We start from the raw sequence: 23,518 nt of genomic DNA on the forward strand, positions 1-23,518 counted from the left end.
TCCCACTTCCCCGCCTCCTCTCCGCCGCCCAACTTGGTGGCGGCGCTTTGTGACGCTGGCGCTAGTTCCCCGCCCTTAAAGAGCCAAGCGGCTGTGGGGCTGAAAGGGATGCACTTCGCCCCAAAAAGATGATTGTGCGGCTCGACACCCTGGTTCCCAAGGCGCGCCGAGGAAGGACCCTCTGGTCCTAGAGCCATCAGCGACCTCCTCCCTCTGTGTGTATCCACAGGCCTCCTTAGCCTTCCTCCCAGGAGAGACCTGGTCCTCAGCAGGCCCCTCGCCTAGACACACAGCCCGAAGTCCTGCACTCAGTAGGTGCTTGACAGGAATGTATCGAGAAAGTGGGCCTATCGGTGGGAACAAGTGTCCCGACATCTCTTCTGCAGGTTCAGCCCTCAGCACAGTGTGTACTTGGAGGACAATGTGTCACACATGGGGGGGGGGCGGTGGTGAGTGGGGCCAGTTTCCATCGAGAAATGAGGAAGGCAAATGGGTCAGCTTCTACTTCCCCTCTTAACTACGAAGAGGAAGCTATGGGAGATAGAGGAATAATAAAACTGACTGAACCTGTTTACTGGCGCTTCTCTGTGATTTGGGGCAGGGGCTCTGGGTATCCCTCAGTTTACCCATTTGTAAAATGAAGTACTGTGGGTGAACTTTGACCCCCTACAGATCCTTTCAGCTTGAAGGTCCAACCTGGAACTGAGAGACTTTTAAGATAATTATGACTGAAGTGAAATGTGGAGACAATCTTTAATACCCACTCTTTAGATAGAATATCCTTTTCTCTTAAGGCATGTACTATGGTAATGTTTCCTTGAAAAGCCAGGCTACTGTGAGAGTGCCACACACTTAGAATTTGGGGATCAGAATGATCCTTGGTTCCAACCCTGGCTCCACCATATACATTATATTATCTCTTCCTTTTTCATCAGCTTCTGTAAAAGAGGCTTAATTACACCTAACATAAGCAATTGTAAAGATTAAATGAGATCATTTACAAGGTTTAGTACAATGACTGGTGCATTGTAAATGATCCATAAATAGGAACTTGAAAGAAAGAAAAAATAATTTAAAGGCATAGCTCTATTCTGGATACAACCCCCTCCATTATTTAATAGACCTTTTTTTTAACAACAGTTTTAGATTATAGAAAAATTGAGATTGTATAGAGTTCCCATATTTTTCCATAGGCACCCAATTTCCCCTATTATTAACATCTTACATTAGTATAGTATTACAATTATTGAATCAATATTGGTATATTATTATTAACTAAAGTCAAGACTTGTTTTTGATGGACCTTGACAGTTTTAAAGAGTACTAGTCAAGTAGTTATAGGATGTCCCCCAGGATGTGTCATGTTTTTTTCATGATTAAACTTGGGTCATGGAGCTTGGGGGGGCGGGGCAGGGAATCACAGAGGTAAAATGACATTTTCATCATATTATATCAAGGGCACATAATATCAACATGACATCAGTGTTGATATTGACCTCAATCACCTGGCTGAGGTAGTGTGTCAGGTTTCTCCACTATAAAGTTACTCTTTTTATTTCCTTTCAATATTGTACTCTTTAAAAGGAAGTCACTGTGCACAATCCACACAGGAAGAGCCCCTTTATTTTTTCTCAGAGATGAGGTCTCAGTATTTTAAAGAATCATTCTCTAGCTCCCAACTCTGTAGGTCTTGAAGCCAAACTCCACTGGAATTAGAACTCACTTCAGAGGAGGGGGAGTATTTGAGTCAATGCAGCCACTCCTCCCAAAATGATGGTGTATGACTGGTTCTGGCTTCCTCTCTTCCACCACTCAATTTAGGGACAAGAAGATTGCTGACCTGGAAACGTGGGAGATGATGTTGACACCTTTAATAACAAGACTATGAGTAGACAAATAGGCAGAAAGTTCATCTTCAAAGCATTGCACCCACATAAACTCATCATAGCCCCACCCTGACCCAGAAGATGGTAGATCCTTAGTAATACACTGGAACACACACCTGGCACCCAGACCAGAAGCTGCTCCCTGGGCTCAGACTAACTTACAAACTCATACTAAATATCCATAGTGTCCATGGCTGTAAGATGGATGACTAATAAACATACACCTGTTTGGGAGGCTCACAGCCCAGTGTGTTAATGAGTTGTTTCCTTAAGGTTCTCCATCCTTAGGTCAGAGGAACTAAAATTCCACAGAACTTGCCTCATGTCTTTAATCTTAGCAGGTAAGACACTGTTTATTAGTAGGTCGAAACTGTCTTATTCATCCCTGGATCCTGAGCAACCAACATACTATCTGACACCAAGTAGACACTAAGTAATTGTTCTCATGGGCTCACAACCAAAGGCAGGAAGACGATCATTAACTACAACAACAAATCACAAATTGAACCCCACCTTCCACCTCCATGTCTAATAGGATCTCTCAGACACATAGTAGGGGCTCAAGATTATAAATTCTGTAAGGACAACAGATCTTGTTCATAACCATATGTAATCTACAATGTTTGGCAAATAGTAGGTACTCAAAAAATTTGTCAAAAGAATGAATGGCAGCCCATGCATCGAAGGGGCACATGTTAGCAGGTTTGATTTCTGGTGGCGTGTACGGAAAGCAACCAATTGATGTTTCTCTCTCACATCGATATTCTCTCTCTCTCCCTCTCTCTAAAATCCACTGAAGAAAAAAGAATGAAGGACAGAAACAGCTTACTAGTGCTTTCTCATATTGTTCCATAATGGCAAGCAGAGATTGACTTGACTAATTGGTGCCCTCTGGTGGTGAAGAAAACAGGATATTTACCCTCAGTCTTTGTCGCATCACATGGTACTCTACAACAAAGGCTCTACTGAAGAATCGATTACCTTTCTTTTTAAAAAAATATATCTTTACTGATGTCAGAGAGAGGAAGGGAGATGGAGAAAGAGAGAGAAAAGCAACAATGATAAGAGTCATTGATCAGCTGCCTTCTGCACGCCCCCTACTGGGGATCGAGCCTGCAATGGGGTATGTGCCCTAACTGGGAATTGAACCTCCATCTCTTGGATCCTAGGTTGATGCTCAACCACTGAGCCACGCAGGACCAGGATCAACTACCTTTCTTACAAAGAGGAAAGATATGGAAATCTTGGTAAGATAAATAAAAGGGAGGAGTACTTTCTTTAGAAAAGTTAATTCTGACCTTAAGGAGGCCAGGATTGTTTTTATTCTGCATATCTTAACACAGGTTAAGTTTGTTTGTTTGTTTGTTTTTAATCCCCACCTGGGGCTATTTTTTTCCATTGCTTTACAGAGAGAGTGGAAGGGAGAGAGCAAGAAACATCAGTGTGAGAGAGGCACATTGATTGGTATGTGCCGTTGGCCAGAATCAAACCCAAGACCCTTCGGTCAGCGGGCTGACACTCTAACCCCTGAGCCAAACCAGCTAGGACACATGTAAGTTTTGAATAGTGCTCTTAAGGAGCCACAATCTTCCTTTAATAATAATAATAGCAAACATTTGCTGTGCATTAGTAGATGACAGGCCCTTTATATGCAGTATCCCATTTAATTCTCACAAAAAAATCCATGACATGGTTATTACTAGAATACTTATTTACCTGTGTATAATAAGGTGTAGAGAAGTTAGTAAAGTCACCCAATGGCCCTGGCAGGTGTGACTCAGTTGGCTGGAGCATCATCCAGTGCACTGAAATGTGGCAGGTTTGATTCCCTGTCAGGGCACATGCCCAGGGTTGCCAAGTGCATGTGAAAGGCAACTGATTGATGTTTTTCTCTCTCTCCCTCCCTTCCTCTCTCTAAGATCAATAATTAAAAAATATTATCTTCTTTTAAAAAAGTAAGTCAACCAATATCACCCAATGAGTATATGGCAGAACTAGAATTGAACCTTGGCCATCCCACTTTAGTGTAACTGCTCCTAACCACTATGCTGTAATGCTCCTAGTCTAACGTGCCCACAGCAATCTGTGCATATTATTACCCCAACACTATATTGCAATTATTTGTTTACATCTTCCTCCCAGCCTCTGAGGTACTCTTAAGAAAGAGCTATTCGTTCAATCAGCAAATATTTATTGAGTGTATGCTCTGTGACAGGCCCTGTGCTAAATTCCAAGGATACAGTAGTGAATGAGACAGAAATGATTGGGTCCTGCCCTCATGGAGCTTACATTCTAGCGAAGAGACAGAAATAGAAAAAAGCAGGTAATTAGTAGACAATATAATTGCAAATTTGGTGAATACTAATGAAGGTGATTAAGGGGGCCCCAAAACTAAAAATGTTGAAGTGAGTGCAATTTTATTATTATAATTATTTTAAATCCTCACCTGAGGAGATGTTTTCATTGATTTTAGAAAGAGAGGAGTGAGGAGAGAGAGAGAAACATCAATTGGTGCCTCCTATATGTGCCCCGACTGGGGATCAAACCCACAACCTAGGTATGTGCCCTGACCAGGAATCAAACCCACAACCTTTTGGTGTACAGGATGACTCTCCAACCAACCCAGCCACCCAGCCAGGGCAGGGGTGGATACAATTTTAAATGGAAGCAGGGCCAGGACAGAAGAAACTTCTGTGAGGTTACATTTAAATGAGTAGAGGGACCAGCCTGCAGAATGTGAGGGCAAGGGTAGTATTCTAGTTTCTGGCTTGTGATCATCATGTCTTATTCATTCTTAACACTGAGCATAGGACTTGACATTTTTTAACTGTCATCCAATGTGGAATGAGTGATTGACTAATTTCTCAGCTCTTTGGTCTTCCTCAGACTTGAGCAGTGCTGCTTCCTCCTCTCAAACTCAAATCATGCTTCAAGACTTAGCACAAGCTCCATCTTCTCCAGGAAACCTGCCTTAACAATCAAACATTCTTCAGCCATAAAGAGGGAAATCTTGCCATATGTGACAACATGGATGAATATTAAGGGCATTAGACTAAGTGAAATAAGTCAGAGAAAGATAAATACAAATACTGTATGATCTCACTTATGTGTGGAATCTCAAAATGCCAAACTCATGGAAGCACAAGGTAGACTGGTGGTTGCCAGGGGCTGAGGAGTGGGGGAAATGAAATGATGTCAAAGAGTACAAACTTACAGTTCTAAGATGAATGAATTCTGGGGATCTAATGTACAGCATGATGACAATAACTAACAATACTGTATTGTATACTTGAAAGTTTCTAAGAGGGTATATCTTAAATGTTCTCACTGCAACTACCACTGCCACCACTACAACAACAAATGGTTATTATGTGAGGTGAAGGATGTGCTAAATGTGTTAATTAACCTTATTGTGGTAATCATTTTGTGATATGTAACAAATCATCACAGTGTACGCCTTAAACTTAAACAATGCTATCTGTCAATTATATCTCTACAAAGCTGGGTGGGGGGAACAATCAAAACATTCTGAGCAAAGAAGGCAGCAAGTTCAAAGGTACAAGACAAGAGAGCAAGACAGAGTAGGGAAACTCCAAGTGGTTCAATATGGCTGGGCATAAATTTGATGGAGACAATGGTAAGAGACAAAACTAGAAGACTGACAGTGGCCACATTCATTCATTCATTAGACGTTTATTGAGTATTTACAGTGTGCTAGACACTGGGCATGTAGACCTGGTCCTTGTTTTCATGGATTCAAAGTCAAGGACAAAGAGGTAGATAATTGATAAACAATAAAAAATTGTTTTTTAAAAAGTTCTAAAAAGGAAATAAATGGGGTGATGCGATAAGAGAAAACATATTTTAGATTGGGTAGTCAGTGAAAGTTTAACTAAAGAGGTGATATTTATTCTGAGAGCTGAAGGATGAAAGGAGGAAAAAGTAAAGAAAAAGCATTCCAGGCCCTGGCAGGGTAGCTCAGTTGGTTAGAGCATCGTCCCAATACACCAAGTTTACAAAGTTCAATCCCTGGTCAGGGCATATACTAGAATCAACCAATGAATGCATAAATAAGTGGAACAAATCAATGTTTTTCTCCCTCTCTTTCTAAAATCAATAAATAATATTAAAAGAATAAAAAGAAAAGAAAAAGCATTCCAGGCAGAGCAAACAGCTTGGCTCAAATCTCTGCTGTGGGAAAGAACTTGATACAACCAAGGACTAGAAGGAAGGCTAATGTTGCTACAGCTAAGTAAGCAAGGGGTAGAGTTACCAAGAAAAAGGATGGAATAGTGAGTGAGGGGCCATATTGATCATGGCCTTGTAGAAAGTTTTTATTCAAGGAACAATTGGGAGTGTTGACCTTAAAAATAAAAGTCAGACCCTGCTGGTGTGGCTCAGTGGTTGAGCATTGACCCATGAACCAGGAGGTCACGGCTGGATTCTGGTCAGGGCACATGCCTGGGTTTCAGGCTCGATCCCCAGTAGGGGGCATGTAGGAGGCAGCTGATCGATGATTCTCTCTCATCATTGATGTTTCTATCTCCCTCTCTACCTTCCTCTCTCTGAAATCAATAAAAACATATTTTTTAAAAAGTCAGTTATTTTACTAGCAAAAATGGGTTTATTTGGAAACAGCAAGGAATTACAATTTGGGGCAAGTAAGCTATAGCAAAAGCTGTAGGCAAGTCCCACAAACAAAGGAGAAGAACATTATTTTATGGAGAAAAAGGAGGAAGTTGGGAAGGATTGGGTTAACCGAAAGTCCATTGGAGAAAAGTGAGAGCTCAGGGAGAAGAGGGTTTCTTATTGGCTGAGTTGCTGGGGTAGTTGATTTATTGTAGGAGACGCATTATACATCTTTTCCTCTTGGGGGTGGAGGTCTATAACTGATGATTCTTTTCTTTTTTTTAATTGATTTTAGAGAGAGGAAGGGGGGGCATTGATATAAGAGAGAAACATCAATTGACTGCCTCCCTCACATCCCCCAACCAGGGACGTGAAACCTGGGTATGTGCCCTGACTGGAAATCGAACCTGCCACCTTTTGGTGTATGGATGACATTCCAACCAAATGAGCCACACCAGCGAGGGCTAATTCTTTCCTTTTGACATTTCTTCTGTTGGGGTCTATAATTGACAATTCTTCCTGTAGTTGACATTCAGTGGTATTGTAGGAGAGCTTCCCCTTCTGGACTCCTGATTCCATTTTAATGAGTTTCCCTTTATTAATTTTCACAGAAGCCACGGATGAGTTATTTATTTATTTATTTATTTATTTATTTATTTATTTATTTTTAAAATATATCTTTATTGATTTCAGAGAGGAAAGGAGAGGGAGAGAGAGAGAGAGAAGCATCAACGATGAGAGAGTCATTGATCCAGCCCGCAACCCGGGCATGTGCCCTGACAGGGAATCGAACCCTGATCGCCTGGATCCTAGGTCGACGCTTAACCACTGAGCCATGCCTGGCCGGGCACGGATGAGTTTTTAAAAGAGAGTGACATGATAGAATTTTTTCAGAAAACTCATTTTGGCAACCACATGGAAATGGATTGCAGAAGGACACCATTCTTGGCAAAAGTTTCTTTAAAAACTATTTCACAGAGCAGCTCTTTCTCTCTTCTTAGCATTCCTGCACCTTTCCCCCAGGCATGTTCTCTGCGTTTCTTCTTCCTAAGCTCTAAGGGCGATTCTTTTGCCTCTGTGATTTGTTTCCTGAGCCCACACAGCCCAGCTGGCTCACCTTTTCTACCCCTGTGGCTTTCTAAATAAACTTTTTCTTGTGTTTTTTTTTAATCCTCACCTGAGGGTATTTTTTCCATTGCTTTTTCAGAGAGAGTGGAAGGGGGGAGAGAGAGAGATTGATGCAAGAGAGACACATTGATTTGTTGCCTTCTGCGTATGCCCCAACCGGGCCAGGGATTGAGCCTGCAACCAAGGTACAATGTGCCCTTATCTGGAATCGAACCTGGGACCCTTCAGTCTGTGGGCTGACGCTCTAACCACTGAGAAAAACTGGCTAGGGCTTCAATAAAAAAACTTTTTTAAAGCTATTAAATGAAACTGTCCTATATTCTTCAAAAACATTGTCATAATAGAACAAAAAAGGGTGAGGTCAAAAAGTGTTCTAGATTGAGAGAAAAGAAATGTGACTAAATTAATGCATAATGTTGCATCAGGAAATAAAATGTTATTATGTAAAAGATATGAGATAATTGACATGGACTTTTTATAATAGTATTGAATCAAGGTTAAATTTCCTGAATTTTATAATTGGGCTATGATTACATGGGCGTTCATCATATTACCATTGCAACGTTTCAGTACATTTGGAAAATTTAATAATAAACTGGAGAAAAGCTATTACAATAACCTAGGGACAAAATGATGTAATTTGGACTCAACTTGGCAGTCAAGGCAGAGAAGAACGAATAAATGAAGATTTTTTGGAGGTAGAACTGACAAGACTGGTTAATTACTAACATGTAGTGGATGAAAAAAAGGAGAAGAATCACTCGTGTAAATAAATAACCCCCTTCAGAAAAGGCCCGAATTAGCCCCGCCCTTGCTCTTTTGACTCAAGCGGAGGAAATGAGCAAAAGGAAGCGGCAGCCAACTACCCGCAAGCTTCCGGTCTGGTGTCGCAAAGAGACCGTATGTCAAACCCTGTTTGGCTCCTCCCCCATAGGGCGGTCCTGAAAGTGACAGAAACCAATGGCGAGCAAGTCGTCGGGGCACTCGCCCAATGACTCTAGAGCTGGGCGGGGTCCTGCGGCACGAGGCTTATGGCATTCTCTGGATCTGCCCTAAGATCTCGTGGGGTACCCAGCGGGTCTTTTGGGGTGTACAGAAGGTCTACCGTGGAGGTTCCGCTTCGGTGGAGGGGCTGCGGCAGTTGTGTCGCAGTGGGAAGAAGTTGTGCGGCCGGCTTTAAACCCGGCGTGCGCGAGCGAGACGACCCGGAGGGATGGGGCCAGCGCCCGCGGGAGCGCAGCTTCGCGAAGCTGCTGGGGATGCGGAGGTGGGTGAGCCATCTGGGAGGAAGGGATGCCCAGCGTGTCGGAGGTGGCAAAGCCTGACCTGACCGCTCGCAAGCCAGGAGCACGAGGGCGGGCCCCGCTGGAGGAGCTCTATTTGCCCGGAGCTTCCAGCCATGGGGCACATGGTGGCGCTCCTGGAGCGCTTCAGTAAGGCTCACCTGGGTGTGGATCTCCGGATCTGCAGAGCTGTAACGGAGAAGGTTTAGGATCCCGCCGACCAGGATTTGAAGTCTGCTCATAGTATAAGTATACCAACTGTGGAACCTCGAATTCACAGGACTTCCTTCAAGTGTTCGTTTTCTTCCAGGATTATTGTGAGGGTTGGGTGACTTCCGCCAGAACCAGTAGGTTCTAGCTCTTTCCATCACTAATTAAGCACTAATGTATATAGTGCTAGTCAGGGCTTGCTTGGGGAGATGGAACCTGGCAAGATTTGAATAGAGAAAGAGTGGAGATGGCATTTGCAAAGTACCAGGACTAATCCAGCAGAAGAGAAAGCACCCTGATGTATGGTACCTGGCAATACAAGGAACTGAGGCATTGCTTAAGGTAGGGCCCAATCAGCTACTACCTCTACCAACTCCAAGCAGTGCTCCATGCTTGTGCTGTCAGGTAGACAGGAAACCCTCAACTAAAGGAGTTTTCAGGCTAGAGCTCAGTAATGTTCTTCTAAGGAATGATTATCTTGAGTTTTACACAGTGTCACTCCCATTTAAAAGAGGGACCAGAAGCAGGTAAAGCTTTTACCCACATCCTATCATGGTGGCACTTCAGGCAGTGGATGCTAAACACCCATGACCTCATACTGGCTTCTCCCTCTCACTGGCCACAGATGATGGAGCCAGCTGTGGAAGGCACAGTCAAGGAGGGGAAGAAGGAATCCTTAAAGAAGCATATGGTGGCTGAGTCTGCAGTGGAGGGTCTCCTGAAGCCGGTGAAGCTTAGCCGGGCAGAACTGTATAAGGAACCTACCAGTGAGGAACTGAATCGCCTTCGGGAGACTGAGAGCCTGTTCCACTCCAGCTTGCTTCGTTTACAGGTACTGTTGTGTGGCTGGGACTTAGCTTAGAGGGGCAGGCCTGAGATCCTGAGGCTAAAGGACTCTTCCCCCACCCCTTCTTACAGGTAGAAGAGCTACTGCAGGAAGTGAGGCTGTCAGAGAAGAAGAAGAAGCGGATTGATGCTTTCCTACGGGATGTCAACCAGCGGATCATGAGGGTTCCCTCAACCCCTGAGACAGAGGTAAGACTGGTGGGATAGGGAGCTAGAAAGCCCAGAAGAGGTCCTTCGTGGGAGCAGCTGAAACAGGAGCCTTGCTATTCTCTGGAGGGGTTAGGGTGCTAGGGAGCTTATTCTCACAGCCAGGAAGCTAAGCTGGAAGTGTGGTCAGTCACATGTTCATTCATTTAGCAAACGTGCCTTGCAGTAGTTTTGTTCTTAGGCTACATCAGCGAACAAAGCAGCCTATGTTCTAGTGTTGGGGTTATGGACAATAGATGATAAGCATGACAAGTAAAATGTATGGTAACATTAGAAGCTGGTAAGCACTATGAAAAAAGAAAAAAGTAGGTCAAGCTAAGGGGATTAGGGAGTTTCAGAGTTTGGGAGTGGTTTGTAATTTTAGATAGGGTGGTAGAGGTAGGCCTTATTGAAGTGACATTTATGTGAAGATTTAAAGGAAGAAGAGCATTCCAAGAAGGGGAAACCGCCAACACAAAGGCTCAAAGGCAGGAGTAGATCTGGTACGTTCTTTGGAATGAATGAGGGCAAGATAGAAGGAGATGAGTTCAGAAAAGTAATGGAGAAGGGGCATTTCATGCATGGCCTTGTGCACCAAAACAAGACTTAGGCTCTTGCCCTGGATGAAATGGGGGATTACTACAAGGTTGTTTTTTTTGTAGAGCAGTGATGTGATCTAACTTCAGTTGTTAAAAGTTCACTCAGGCTATTATGTTGAAAAAGAACAAGTCCTGGCTGGGTAGCTCAGTTGGTTAGAGCATCGTCCCGATACATCAAGGTCAGGGCACATATGGGGATCAACCAATGAATGCATGGATGAGTGGAACAACAAATCGATGTTTCTCTGTCTCTCTCCCTCTCTCAATAAATAAAAATTTAAAAAATATATAAAAATAAAAGTACAGTTATAAAAAAAGAGAAAGTAGAACAGAGCGGGACAAAGGTGAAACCAGGGAAAGTGTTTAGGAACCTCTTATGCATTGATCCACTGTAAAATAGTGGTGGCTTAGACTAGGGTAGAGAAGTAAAGAAATGATCATGTTTGGATTTCTTTTTTTTAATCCTCACCCAAGGAGTGAGGGTATTTTTTCCATTGATTTTTTTTTTTTTTTTTTAAGAATATATCTTTATTGATTTCAGAGAGAGGAAGGAAGAGGGAGGGAGGGAGAGAGAGGAGAGAAACATCAATGATGAAAGAGCCATTGATCGGCTGCCTCCTGCACGCCCCCGACTGAGGATGGAGCCCGCAACCCGGCATGTGCCCTGACCGGGAATCAAACCCAGATCTCCTGGATCCTGGGTGGACGCTCAACTGTTGAGCCACGCCCGGCTGGGCTCCACTGATTTTTAGATAGAGTACAAGGGAGTGGGGAGGAAGAGAGAGGAGAGAGAGGGAGAGAAACATCGATTGGTTGCCTTCCACATTCACCCTGACTGGGGCTGGGGGATTGAACCTGCAACTCAGGTATGTGCCTGTGACTGGGAATTGAACCCGAGACCCTCCGGTGCGCAGGCCAACACTCTAACCACTGACCCATGCTGGCCAAAGCCAGATGTCTTTTTTTTTTTTTTTTTAATGATTTTAGAGAAAATGGAAGAGAAAGAGAGAGAGGAAGAAACATTGATTTGTTGTTCCATTTATTTATGCATTCATTGGTTATTTCTTATATGTGCCCTGACTGGGGATCAAACCTGCAACCTTGGTGTATCAGGCTGATGCTCTAACCAACTGAGCTGTACCGTCATGGCCTGGGCTGGATGTCTTTTGAAAGTGAAATGGGAGTTCTTAACAGATGAGTAAGATGATATAAATGTTTTTGGCTTGAGTAGCTAGTATGGAGTTGCCTTCATGGGAAAGACGTGTTTACAAGATCAGGAGTTTGGTTTCAAACATGTTGACATTTTGTATTTGCAAGGTGTACTAGACATCCAGGGGACATGTTCAGAAGGCAATCAAATCAATATGTATCACTATCTCTCCTCACAGCTGACTGACCAGGCATGGCTCCCGGCTGGGGTTCGAGTCCCTCTCCACCAAGTGCCCTATACAGTGAAGGGCTGTTTCCGCTTCCTGCCCCCAGCACAGGTCACTGTTGTGGGCAGCTACCTTTTGGGCATCTGCATCCGGCCAGACATCAATGTGGATATAGCACTGACCATGCCCAGGGTGAGTTCCAGAGTTCAGGGGATGGAGAGGCTTGCCACTGTACCACTTACAAATCCCAAGGTCCCTCTCTTTTTCCCACCTGCTGCTTGCCAGTGGATTGACATTTGAATTCTAAATCAAAAGAATAGCTCAGCTAGATGTGGCTCAGTAGTTGAGCATTGACCTATGATCCAGGAGGTCACAGTTCGATTCCTGGTCAGGGCACATGCCCAGGTTGCAGGCTTGATCCCTGGTGGGAGGTGTGGAGGAGGCAGCTGATCAATGACTCTCTCATCATTGATGTTTCTATTTCTCTCTCTCTCTCTCCCTTCCTTGCTCTGAAATCAATAAAGATATATTTAAAAACAAAAATCAAAAGAACAGACTATTGCAGTCATCTTTGGGGCACCACTTAGATGAGCCCTTGGGCTAATTGCTGCCCCTTTAAACCTTTGTGAACTGAGTATGGTGTTGCTAGACTTGACTCAGGCATTCTGTCCAGCAGAGAAGTCCTGGAGTTGCTAAGCTACTCACCTTGGCTTCATCAGGGCTCCTAAGCTCTTGAACAGCAAGCACTTAAGTTCCTGGCCATTCTGTCTTTTCCTGACCCCCTCCAGGAGATCCTACAGGACAAGGATGGGCTGAACCAGCGCTACTTCCGCAAGCGTGCCCTCTACCTGGCTCACTTGGCTCACCACCTGGCCCAAGACCCCCTCTTTGGCAGTGTTCGCTTTTCCTACACCAATGGATGCCACCTGAAACCCTTACTGCTGCTGCGGCCTCATGGTGGGAGGCACACACTGGGCTGAGGGCACAGTATGGGGTAACAAATCCAGTGGGGGAAGCACAGGGCCCTTAAGTCCCAGGTGAGAGGCTTGGGCCTCAAGTTTGAAGAGGAAGGTATAGGGACTTCAAATTCTGAGGTGGGAGTACATGGGGCACTCAAGTAGGTGAGGGGTGGTACAAGGGTCCCTCTGGCTACAGGGGCTGCAGGGTCTCAGCACCCCCTGTCCCCTTCTAGGGAAGGATGAGCACCTGGTTACTGTACGTCTCCATCCGTGCCCTCCACCTGACTTCTTCCGCCTGTGCCGCCTGCTGCCCTCCAAGAACAATGTGCGCTCTGCCTGGTACCGAGGGCAAAGTCCTCCAGGGGATGGTGAGCAGGCACTGGTGTCAAGGTAGAGCTGGAGGAAAGGGTGTTGTGAGAACTTTTCTCATGGCTTTTCCTTTTGTCCCACAGGTAGTCCAGAGCCTCCCACCCCCCACTATAACACATGGGTCCTGCAGGACACAGCCCTTGAGTCCCATGTGCAATTGCTGTCAACTGTGCTGGGCTCAGCCTTGGGGCTAAAGGATGGTGTAGCACTTCTGAAAGTCTGGCTACGGCAGCGAGAACTGGATAAGGTGAGTTAGGAATGTCCCAGCTTCTCTGCCTTGCTGAGTGGCTGGCTGGCTCTGAGCTTGGGCCTTTCCCTCCACCTTTTTTTCAGGGCCTGGGAGGATTTAATGGGTTCCTTGTCTCCATGCTGGTTGCCTTCCTTGTGTCCACACGCAAGATCCACACTACCATGAGTGGCTACCAGGTCCTGAGAAGCGTCCTACAGTTTCTGGGTGAGTTGGCTAGACTTGGAAAGGCCAAGGATTCCACTTATCCTGGGAATCCTTTCATCCTGTCAAGGACAGTTTGGTTTCTTGCCATCAGATAGATGACCAAACTGGGTCCCAGAGGTAGTTGTAGCCATCTGGCTGAAGGGAGGGTGTCATTAGGGCTGGGTCCCCAGGAAGAGGAATACTTTCTGATACCTACCTTCTCTGGTTCACTTCAGCCACCACAGATTTGACAGTCAACGGGATCAGTTTATGTTTCAGCTCAGATCCCTCCTTGGTGAGTGGGGCAGGGCTGAGTCTGGGCAAGGAGACCTTAAGGTAAGGCCCCAACCCTGACTGGCTTCTCTCTACCCCTCCAAGCCGGCCTTGGCTGACTTCCACCAGTCCTTTCCTGTTGTCTTCTTGGACTCCTCAGGCCATCTCAACCTTTGTGCTGATGTCACTGCCTCCACTTATCACCAGGTAACCAATGGTTCCCCAGTCCTAGGTTCCCCAGATGCCCCAGCCCAGCCTCTTCCTCTTCTGCCAGCACCAGAACCTCAGAAACTCCTCTCCAAAGAACTTAGGTCAGGCATGTCTCTTGGTCTGAGTCTTCAGGTCGGTGAGGGGAAGGTAGAGTGGTGGCAGTCTCACACCTGAGTCCCTGTGGCCCTAGGTGCAGCACGAGGCACGGCTGTCTATGGTATTGCTGGACAGCAAAGCTGACGATGGATTCCAGCTGCTGTTAATGACTCCCAAACCCATGATCCGGGCTTTTGACCACATCCTGCAGTAAGTTTAGGGGTGACAGGGTATGTCAATAGGTCCTGTTTCCCTGGGGCTATAGTGAGGGGGCAGAGGTCCTTAGGCAGGTGCTCAGATTTTCCAGGTTGGGGGGGCGTAGAGGTGATAGAGGTCAGCAGTACCTGATTCTCATTCCGTCCCTTTATGCCCCATCTCCAGTCTCTCGCCACTGAGTCGTCTGCAGGCAGCATGTCACCGGCTGAAGCTATGGCCAGAGCTACAGGACCACGGTGGCGACTATGTCTCAGCTGCTTTGGGTCCACTAACCACCCTTCTGGAGCAGGGCCTGGGGTCCCGGCTGCTCCTGCTGGCCCACTCTCGGCCCCCAGTCTCAGAGGTGAGGTGGTATATATGGGTCAGAGAGTTTATGGGTCAAAAGGGGGTTGGATTCAGGGTCCTAGGAGATAGAAAAGACACACCATCCATCTAATTAGAAAGTGGGTTTCCAGACTAAGCTGGAGGACTCTTGGGTTATGCTCAGCCTTTCTGCACTCTACAGTGGGACATTAGCCAGGATCCACCGAAGCACAGAGACTCTGGGACCCTGACTCTGGGATTGCTCCTCCGGCCTGAGGGGCTGACCAGTGTCCTTGAGCTAGGCCCAGAGGCTGACCAGCCTGAGGTGAGGAGCCCTGGGGTCTGAGGGGTGATTTGGCCCTGTGTTGGGAAGCCCAGCATGTACATTGGAAGGAGTGGGGCGGATTGTTCTTCTGCCACCTGGATTGAGGCCCATCTTTGTTGATCTCTCCAATCACCCCTTTCTTCTCCTCAGGCTGCTGACTTCCGCCAGTTCTGGGGATCTCGCTCGGAACTTCGGCGTTTCCAGGATGGAGCCATTCGGGAAGCTGTGGTCTGGGAGGCAGTCTCTATGTCCCAGAAACGTCTTATTCCCCACCAGGTGGCCACCCACCTCTTGGCACTGTAAGTGTTAGCTTCTGAATGCCAGGAGGCAACCGTGGGCTGAGGAGCCTTTTAGGAGGGTCTGGTCTAGGCTTTTGGGGTGAGCAGTCATATCCAGCAGCTAACTCCTAGCCCTCAATGTGTACACTGTGTCTGTGCCCCCCTTCTAGCCATGCTGACATCCCAGAAACCTGTGTCCACTATATGGGGGGCCTCCTGGATGCACTGATCCAAGGCTTGAAAGAGGTAAGGGCCCTGGTTCAGGGCTGCAGTCAAGGCTAAGGACTGTAGAGGAGCCTGTGTGGCTGGATTGGTTGGGGGTTAGAACCCTTACGGCCTCAGCCAGGCTGCACTTCCCTGAATGTCCAGCAGAGGGGGGTGCTGGCTCTGCAGCCGCCTGAAGCATGGCAGATTCCTTTGTAGTGGGGGGGTTCTGCAGAGTCCTAGCCTCCTGACTGTTTTCTCCCTTAAAGAAGTCCAGCACAGGTGAGGAGGCCCTGGCAGCTGCAGTGCGTTGCTATGATGAACTCAGCCGCCTGCTGTGGGGTCTGGAAGGTCTCCCATTGACTGTGTCTGCTGTGCAAGGAGCTCACCCAGTGCTGCGCTACACTGAGGTGAGGCGCGAGAGGACAGGGAGCCCTTTCTGTTTGGTGATCCCCAACTCTACTTCACCCACCTAGTATTCTCCCTTCCAACTCCTGACTCAGAGCACTCCCCTTCCCAATTCCAGGCCCCTCCTTCAGCCTTCCTTATTTCATAGGTGTTCCCACCAACTCCAGTCCGGCCAGCCTACTCCTTCCATGAGCAGCTTCGACAGCGAGCCTCGCTGTTGCCCCGGCCTGACAAGCCCTGTCCAGCTTACGTGGAACCCATGACTGGTGAGGGGGCTCTCAGGAGGGGATGAGAGGAACTGTTCCCACCCCACACCATAGTGTGAGACCTCTCACTCTTCTCCCCAGTGGTATGTCACCTGGAGGGCAGTGGTCAGTGGCCACAGGATGCTGAGGCCATACAGCGGGTTCGAGCTGCCTTCCAGCTGCGCCTGGCAGAGCTGCTGATGCAACAGCATGGGCTGCAGTGCCGGGCCACGGCTACACACACCGATGTCCTGAAGGTTAGGCGGGTTCAGGGCAGGGATAGCCCTGGTGAGGGGTGGACCGGGGTGTCAGGGTTCCCCAGGCGGACATGTACCTCCCACCCCATGCCCTCTTCCAACAGGATGGGTTTGTGTTCCGGATTCGTGTGGCCTACCAGAGGGAGCCCCAGATCCTGAAGGAGATGCGGAATCCTGAGGGGATGATCTCGTTGAGGGACACACCTGCCTCCCTCCGCCTTGAGAAGGACACAAAACAGTTACCCCTGCTCACAAGTGCCTTGCATGGGTATGGCCACCTGCACAGGCTCTTTTATCTGTAGACCCTTTTCTGCTCCCATTCTGTTCTGCTGGCCACCTGTCTCTCTGGGAGGCCAAGTGGTATCATATTTAGGGATATGAGTTCTGGTGTCAGGCAAGTTCTAGAATTCTGGCTTTGCCCTTTCACTGGCTAAATTCTTTTGGTCAGGATTCCCCCCCTCCCCCCGACCTTATTTTTCTCATCCGTAAAATGGAAATAATGGTAGGATCAACCTCTTGAGTCATTAGTTAGGAAGACATGAGATTATACACATAATGAATGCATTAGCACAGAGCCAATGTTGGGTAAAAGTTGAATAAATAGTGGCACTGGGGCTGAAACACTGTTCTTGGGCCCTGAGTGTCTGAGTCTCATTGCCACTCCCTCTTACTCCCCACAGACTCCAACAGCAGCACCCAGCCTTCTCAGGTGTGGCTCGACTGGCCAAGCGGTGGGTGCGTGCCCAGCTTCTGGGTGAGGGGTTCACTGATGAGAGCCTGGACCTGGTGGCTGCTGCCCTTTTCCTGCACCCTGAGCCCTTCACCCCTCCCAGGTGATTATTCACCTTTTCTCTAGCCAGGAAGTTCCCCTTAGGGCCAGCTTTCATTCCTCATGTTGTACCTTCAGTCCAAATGGGAGAGGGTGGCTGAAGCAAGTGACAGAAGGGGTTCTGAGATACCCCCAATCCACACCAAGGGGTCTAGGCTCCCTAGACTGCACGAAGCTTGGGGATGTGTGGCTAGACCCCACTTTGTTCACTCCTTCCCCTCAGCTCCCCCCAGGTGGGCTTCCTTCGGTTCCTTTTCCTGGTATCAACCTTTGATTGGAAGAATAACCCCCTTATTGTCAACCTCAACAATGAACTCACTGGTAAGTGATAGGACTTTGTGGATTGCGGAGTATGGCAGGCAAAGGTTTTTCCCTGTCAATCTGTTAGGGTTTTCTCTTTGCCTCCCCCATCCCAGATAGCTACACTTGACCCTGACTGCCTTGGGGTGGGGAATTAGGAAGGAGAGGCCCAGAGCAAGACTGTAGGGAACTCTGAGACTGTAGAGATGTGATTTGGCCACGTGATGACCAGAAACAAAGTGGACTGGGGTGGTAAGCAGGCTACCTGGAGGGCTGTGAAGGGAAGAGGAGAGTGGAAGGGGGACTCTGTACACCAGGGGAGAAGTCTTGTAGCAGGGAGTAGGGAAGGGTCCAGACTAGAATAGATACCCAGTGCCCTGGCTGGGTAGCTCAGTTGGTTTGAGCATTGTCCTGATCCACCAAGGTTGCAGGTTCGATCCCTGGTCTGGGCACATACAAGAATTAACCAATAGCCCTGGACAATTTTGCTCAGTGGCTAGAGCATCAGCCCCTGGAATGAAGGGTCCCAGGTTCGATTCCAAGGGCATGTACTTCGGTTGTAGGCTCCATCCCTGGCCCAGGTCAGGGCACATGCAGGGAGCAACAAGTTGATGTGTTTCTTTCACTTCAATGTTTCCCTTTCTCTCTCTCTGTCTCTCTCTTCTCTTTTTGAAAAGCAATGCAAAAAATATCCTTGGGTGAGGATTAAAAACAGAAAAAGGATCAACCAGTAAATGCATAAATAAGTGGAACAATAAATCGATGTTTCTCTCTTCTCTCCCCCTCCCTTTCCCTCTCTCCCTCCCTCTCCTTCCCTTTCTCCCACTTCCTCTCTCTAAAACAAGTAGATACCCAGACCTCTTGGGGGGTGGGGTGGGAGTGATAATTTCTGGTTGTAATATGAGGAGCTCCTGGTCCCAGTAGAGAGGAAGGTGTCAGCTTTCTAATTCCCCAGGTGTGTGGGAGCTTAGGGTGGGAGGGGCCAGGGGCAGGCCTCAGCTTGTAGAGGCCCGGAAGCCAGATGGGTACCAGGCAGTGGAAAATTCTGCCTCTGGGCTGAGGCTAGGAGTTTAATGCCCTATCCTACTGAGGCAAATTCAATGTCCCTTTCATTGCTTTTGTCACCTTGTGATGGGTGACTGCTGGGTATATAGTAGGAGGACCTGGGGCAGTAGAGGGTACCCTGGGGGAGAGGGACAAGCTGAGCCAGGATTCCCTCTTGTCCACAGTGGAGGAGCAGGTGGAGATCCGCAGTGGCTTCCTGGCAACTCGGACACAACTCCCCGTTATGGTCATCATTACTCCTCAGGATCGCAAAAGCTCCATATGGACACAGGATGGACCCTCGCCCCAGGTTCCATCCCATCTCTGCCCCCAAATGTGTGGTTTTCTCATACAAGGAAAAAGCAGGCTCAGCCTGAGCTACGAGAGACCTGTGATCAGGTCAGACTTATTTGATGATATATTTGTACCCCCAGATCCTACAGCAGCTCGTGATCCTGGCAGCCAAAGCCTTACCTACCCTAGAGAAGCAGCTGATGGATCCCCGGGGACCTGGAGATATCAGGGTAAGCCCCTGACCAAGACTGACTTCAGGGGCTCTGGGGATTTTACCTTTGAACCATGGAAGTCCAGAGCTCTAGGAGCCCTCAGGATGCCCAGTCCCCTTGTTTGGTGAGACTGAATCCAGAGAAGGCATTGAAGCTGCCCAGGGTGACTGGCAGTGGTGGAGCCTAGTAGAGAACCAGGGCCCCAGCTCCATCCAGGCCTCCTACTTCTAGCCTATGCTCCTTGTGCTAGACCCAAGCTAGCACCAGCCAAGTCTTTGTATTTCTGCCTTCAAATGAGTATTCAGGCCCATAATGGGTGGTCACGTAAAGGGGAAGGAAGAAATCAAGGTAGGCATGTAGAAGGGTTTGTAATCAGCTCCCAACTCAAGTGGGCACTTTTGACCCTTCCTGTCCTTTCTCAGACAGTGTTCAGGCCACCCTTGGACATGTATGATGTGTTGATCCGCCTAGCTCCCCGCCACATCCCCCGGCACCGCCAGGCTGTGGACTCGCCAGCTGCCTCCTTCTGTCGTGGCCTGCTCAGTGAGCCAGGGCCCTCGTCCCTGATGCCCGTATTGGCCTACGATCCTCCTCAGCTCTATCTGGCACAGCTCAGGGTAGGTCCTAAGGACTGACTGACCCTGGGGAGGGGACTTCTAGATGAACCTGGAGCCATGAAGGTGTCTCTCTGTCCCGTAATCTTGTCTCTGTCCTGCCCTTTCTTAGGAGGCCTATGGGGACCTGGCCCTTTTCTTCTATGACCAGCATGGCGGAGAGGTGATTGGCGTCCTCTGGAAGCCCACAAGCTTCCAGCCCCACCCCTTCAAGGTATGCTGGCTGGTGACAGCCATCTGTTCCTGAATGTATACATATGGTTCCACATGGGCATGCATGTCTGTGTGTGGCTGGCTCCATGAGTGACCCTGTGTCGGATGTGACATGTGTGTGTCTTGGTGTCTCTGGCACATGGGTGTGCCTTTGTGACACTTCATTTTTCTGATTCTCCCAGGCCTCCAACACAAAGGGGCGCATGATGGTGTCTCAAGGTGGGGAGCTGGTAATGGTGCCCAATGTAGAAGCAATCCTGGAGGACTTTGCCATCCTGGGTGAAGGCCTGGTACGGGCTGTGGAGGCCCGAAGTGAGAGATGGACTGTATGATCTCCGGTCTCGGGAACAACCTGTAGATGGACAATAGGATTTTGGACCTCTGGAGCAAGGTGTCAGTGGTGGGACCTCCATCTTAGTTGTAATGGACCCTCCATGGAGAGCCTGCTGGCCTGAATACATTGAATCATCCCCAGCAAAAGTCCTGCCCCAATTTTCAGTCTGATTAACCAGCATTGGGGCAGGGGCCATGATGTCCCTACGGAGTCCCCTTGACCTAACTGAACTCCCAGAAGATGAGTGGGAGCCAGCTCAGAGAGAGAACTGAATGAACCCAGGAGAGCCATCTACCTGTCAGCCCTGGCCTTGGACTTTTTTTCTTCCTAGGCTACTCTCAGAAGCCTGGAGAGGAGGGCATGTGCCCAGGGCTGGGACTCTGTCCCCTTCCCATTGCCAGGATGTGTGCCTAGACCTCATCATGTCATTTGGTGCGTTGTCAGCCTTTAAATGGGGCCCAGAGAAGATGTGGCACCTCCTGTGGATCAGTACCAGCACTGAGCATGGCGGAGGACTGGTAGATCACATTGAAGGGGCATAATGCCCTCCTGTGTTGGTTCTGCTGCTTTCCAGGGTGGAGACATGGAAAAGCACAGAGGACAGGAAGAGGCTAGGAGGGTGAAGGGATGAGGGAGACTGGTTGTTCCCCCAGTCTCGGAGGGATGCAGAAGCGCAGAGTGCTGCCCTCGCCTCTCGGTGGCCAACACCCTCCACCTCTGTGCCTCTGCCCATTCATGTTACAGGCCACCCGAAATGGGCTGCAGTAGGGGTGGGCTAGACCAAGTCCTGCTCCAGGAGCCCCAGTGCCCTGGGGGAGGGGAATGCTGCTTCCTTTTACCCTGATCCACACCCTCTTCCAGCAGCCTCTCTCCCTTCTCCATCTCTCCTAATCCTGTTTTTCTAAACTTAGATCAAAAGTGCCTCCTTAAAAAAAAAAAAGTGCCTCCTCCTTAAGCCCTTCTCTCACCCCCAGCCTGAGAGGCTCTTTCCCTCCTCTGAAATATTGGAGCAGTTACTGTGTCTTCAGTTCACTTTGCAGTCATGTACAGCGCCATGAACTCTTCTGTTGTCTTAAATTCTGGTTTAAAATTAAATCACTTAATTTCCCCATGTTGGCTTGTCTGCCGTTTTCACCAGGTTTTAACCTTGTCTCCTATATGTAAGCTTTTTGGGGACAGGAATGTGTTTGTTTTTGTTTTTTTTCCTCCTCTGAGGATATTTTTCTCCATTGCTTTTCAGAGAGCGTGAAAGAGGGAGAGAGAGAAACATCAATGTGAGAGAGACACATGACTTGGTTGCCTCCTGCACTCGCCCCAACTGGGGCTCTAACCTGCAACCAAGGTACATGCCTCTGGTTGGAATTGAACCCAGGACCCTTCAGTCCGAGGGCTGTCGCTCTAACCAGTGAGCCAAACCGGCCATGGCCAGAGAACATGTTTGAAGATAGATTTTGTGGCACCCAGTACACTGTGCTGTACTCAAGTAGGGTACAGGTGTGTGCAGAAGGGGCACCTTGTCCAGGTAGACGGAGGGCCTGAAGGCCACCAGAAGACTTCCAGGAAAAGAGAATCAGTTTGCGGTCTCTGCCCAGAATGTGTGGCGTGGTGCCGGTGAAAGACAAAGCCTGAGAGATAACGGAAAGTTGATGTTTATTGAGTGCCTAATAACTGCTGAGTCCTGTTTGTTATTTTGCATATCTTATTTATAGGAATTTGATCATACTATCATACCTCTATGAAGGACATACTTTTAATTATCCTAATTTTCTGAATGAGGGAACAGGTTCAGCAGCAGGCAGGGGCCTGTTTGTGGAGGAACTTTGATGCCCAGCTATGAGGCTTCATCCTCAAGATGATAAACCACATATAGGAACTCTTGTCTCCAATTTTGTCCCAATTCTGTTAGTCTTTGTGAACTCATACCAGCCCCTACCTGCCACTGTCATGGGAGAGTTGACATTAGCATAGCGAATACATTGATTGGCTTCTTAAGCTGGGATCTGCATCTCTCCCTGTGCTGCTCATTCATGAACTCCAGACTTTAGCAGCCAGCCTTTATTTTCTGTGGAAGTCAGCTTCAGGCCTGTAGCTTCTGGCCCTTTCACAAACTCAGGTTTGGATTATCCCAGTGAAAGCAGGGGGCAGAATCTACCCCAGGCAAGACTGTAGCAGGTGGCTTCAAGAGGTGTAGACACCAATCCCACTCTGGAAATAAGGCCTCGCCCTTCTGCCTCCCCAAGTGGTCCTGGGAAGTCACTTCTGCTTGCTGGGCTCAGCCTCTCCACCTTTAAAACAGTCATGATAATGGCTTTGTCAGGTGCCCCATGTGGTAAGGGAAGAAGATGGAGAACTCAGGAGCCCGAGGAGCTGCGTCATCCTTTCTGTACTTGCTCCAGCTTAGGGGGTGGGGGCAGCAGGAAGCCCAGGTTCCAATTTCAATCCCTCACATTGTGCTCTAACCTGTTTTCCTCAGATTTTCTCTGGGAAGTAGGTGAGGAGGCTGGTGTGGTCTAAGATGATTTCACTGGAGGGTGTTGGGAGGTATGAGGAGCTGGAACCTCAGGGAAGGGAAGGAGAGAAGCCTAGAAGGAGCTCCAGTGTGAGCAAGGTTGTGCAGGGTGATTACACATCCCCATGGGTGTATCCCTCCACCTCTGGGCCTCTGCCTTTACCTTTGCAGGTGGACCCTGGGGGTCTGTGTGTGATGTATGGCTAGATTTGTCAGCTGTGTGTGTGTTGGGAGCATGCACACATCTGTATGCACTAGTCTGTGTGTGCAGATTTTGGCCTCCAGTTCTGGGTTGTAAAAGGAGAAATCTGCTGTTTTTTTGTTGCTGTTTTTTAAAATTTTTTTAAACATATCTTTATTGATTTCAGAGACAGGAAAGGAGGGAGAGAGAGAGAGATAGAAACATCAATGATGAGAGTCATTGATTGGCTGCCTAGCCTATAACCCGGG

At 48.0% G+C, this 23,518-nt stretch overlaps 1 protein-coding gene across 4 annotated transcripts; it reads left to right on the forward strand.

Annotated features, from left to right (window-relative positions):
• The first annotated feature begins 8,641 nt into the window (after positions 1-8,641).
• NOL6 (nucleolar protein 6) lies at positions 8,642-21,670 on the forward strand. Of its 4 annotated transcripts, none has more exons than XM_081151152.1 (26): positions 8,642-8,910; positions 9,762-9,968; positions 10,055-10,171; positions 12,156-12,335; positions 12,932-13,100; positions 13,336-13,470; positions 13,555-13,718; positions 13,805-13,925; positions 14,141-14,199; positions 14,283-14,384; positions 14,578-14,693; positions 14,865-15,042; positions 15,205-15,327; positions 15,478-15,626; positions 15,776-15,851; positions 16,079-16,219; positions 16,366-16,483; positions 16,565-16,719; positions 16,824-16,987; positions 17,400-17,552; positions 17,772-17,869; positions 19,078-19,202; positions 19,327-19,416; positions 19,821-20,015; positions 20,125-20,226; positions 20,408-21,670. In XM_081151152.1, exons 1-26 carry the CDS (start codon positions 8,857-8,859, stop codon positions 20,555-20,557), a joined length of 3,441 nt encoding a protein of 1,146 aa, XP_081007278.1. In that variant the 5' UTR covers positions 8,642-8,856; the 3' UTR covers positions 20,558-21,670. The 4 variants fall into 4 exon arrangements, 3 of the variants coding, with proteins under 3 accessions (XP_081007278.1, XP_081007279.1, XP_081007280.1); XR_013999842.1 differs by having other exon boundaries at positions 8,653-8,910; positions 19,870-20,015; XM_081151153.1 differs by having other exon boundaries at positions 8,661-8,910; positions 16,082-16,219.
• Positions 21,671-23,518: the final 1,848 nt, after the last annotated feature.

This window comes from Miniopterus schreibersii, assembly GCF_964146895.1.
Source record: "Miniopterus schreibersii genome assembly, chromosome: 11".
NCBI classification, from domain to species: Eukaryota; Metazoa; Chordata; class Mammalia; order Chiroptera; family Miniopteridae; genus Miniopterus; species Miniopterus schreibersii.

Excerpts from the sequence above, each read along its gene's own strand:
- NOL6 (XM_081151152.1), top strand. The coding sequence starts at position 8,857 with ATGGGGCCAGCGCCCGCGGGAGCGCAGCTTCGCGAAGCTGCTGGGGAT. Across the intron at positions 15,043-15,204 it reads CTCGGCCCCCAGTCTCAGAG|TGGGACATTAGCCAGGATCC; the intron begins GTGAGGTGGTAT and ends TGCACTCTACAG. Across the intron at positions 16,220-16,365 it reads CAGTGCTGCGCTACACTGAG|GTGTTCCCACCAACTCCAGT; the intron begins GTGAGGCGCGAG and ends CTTATTTCATAG.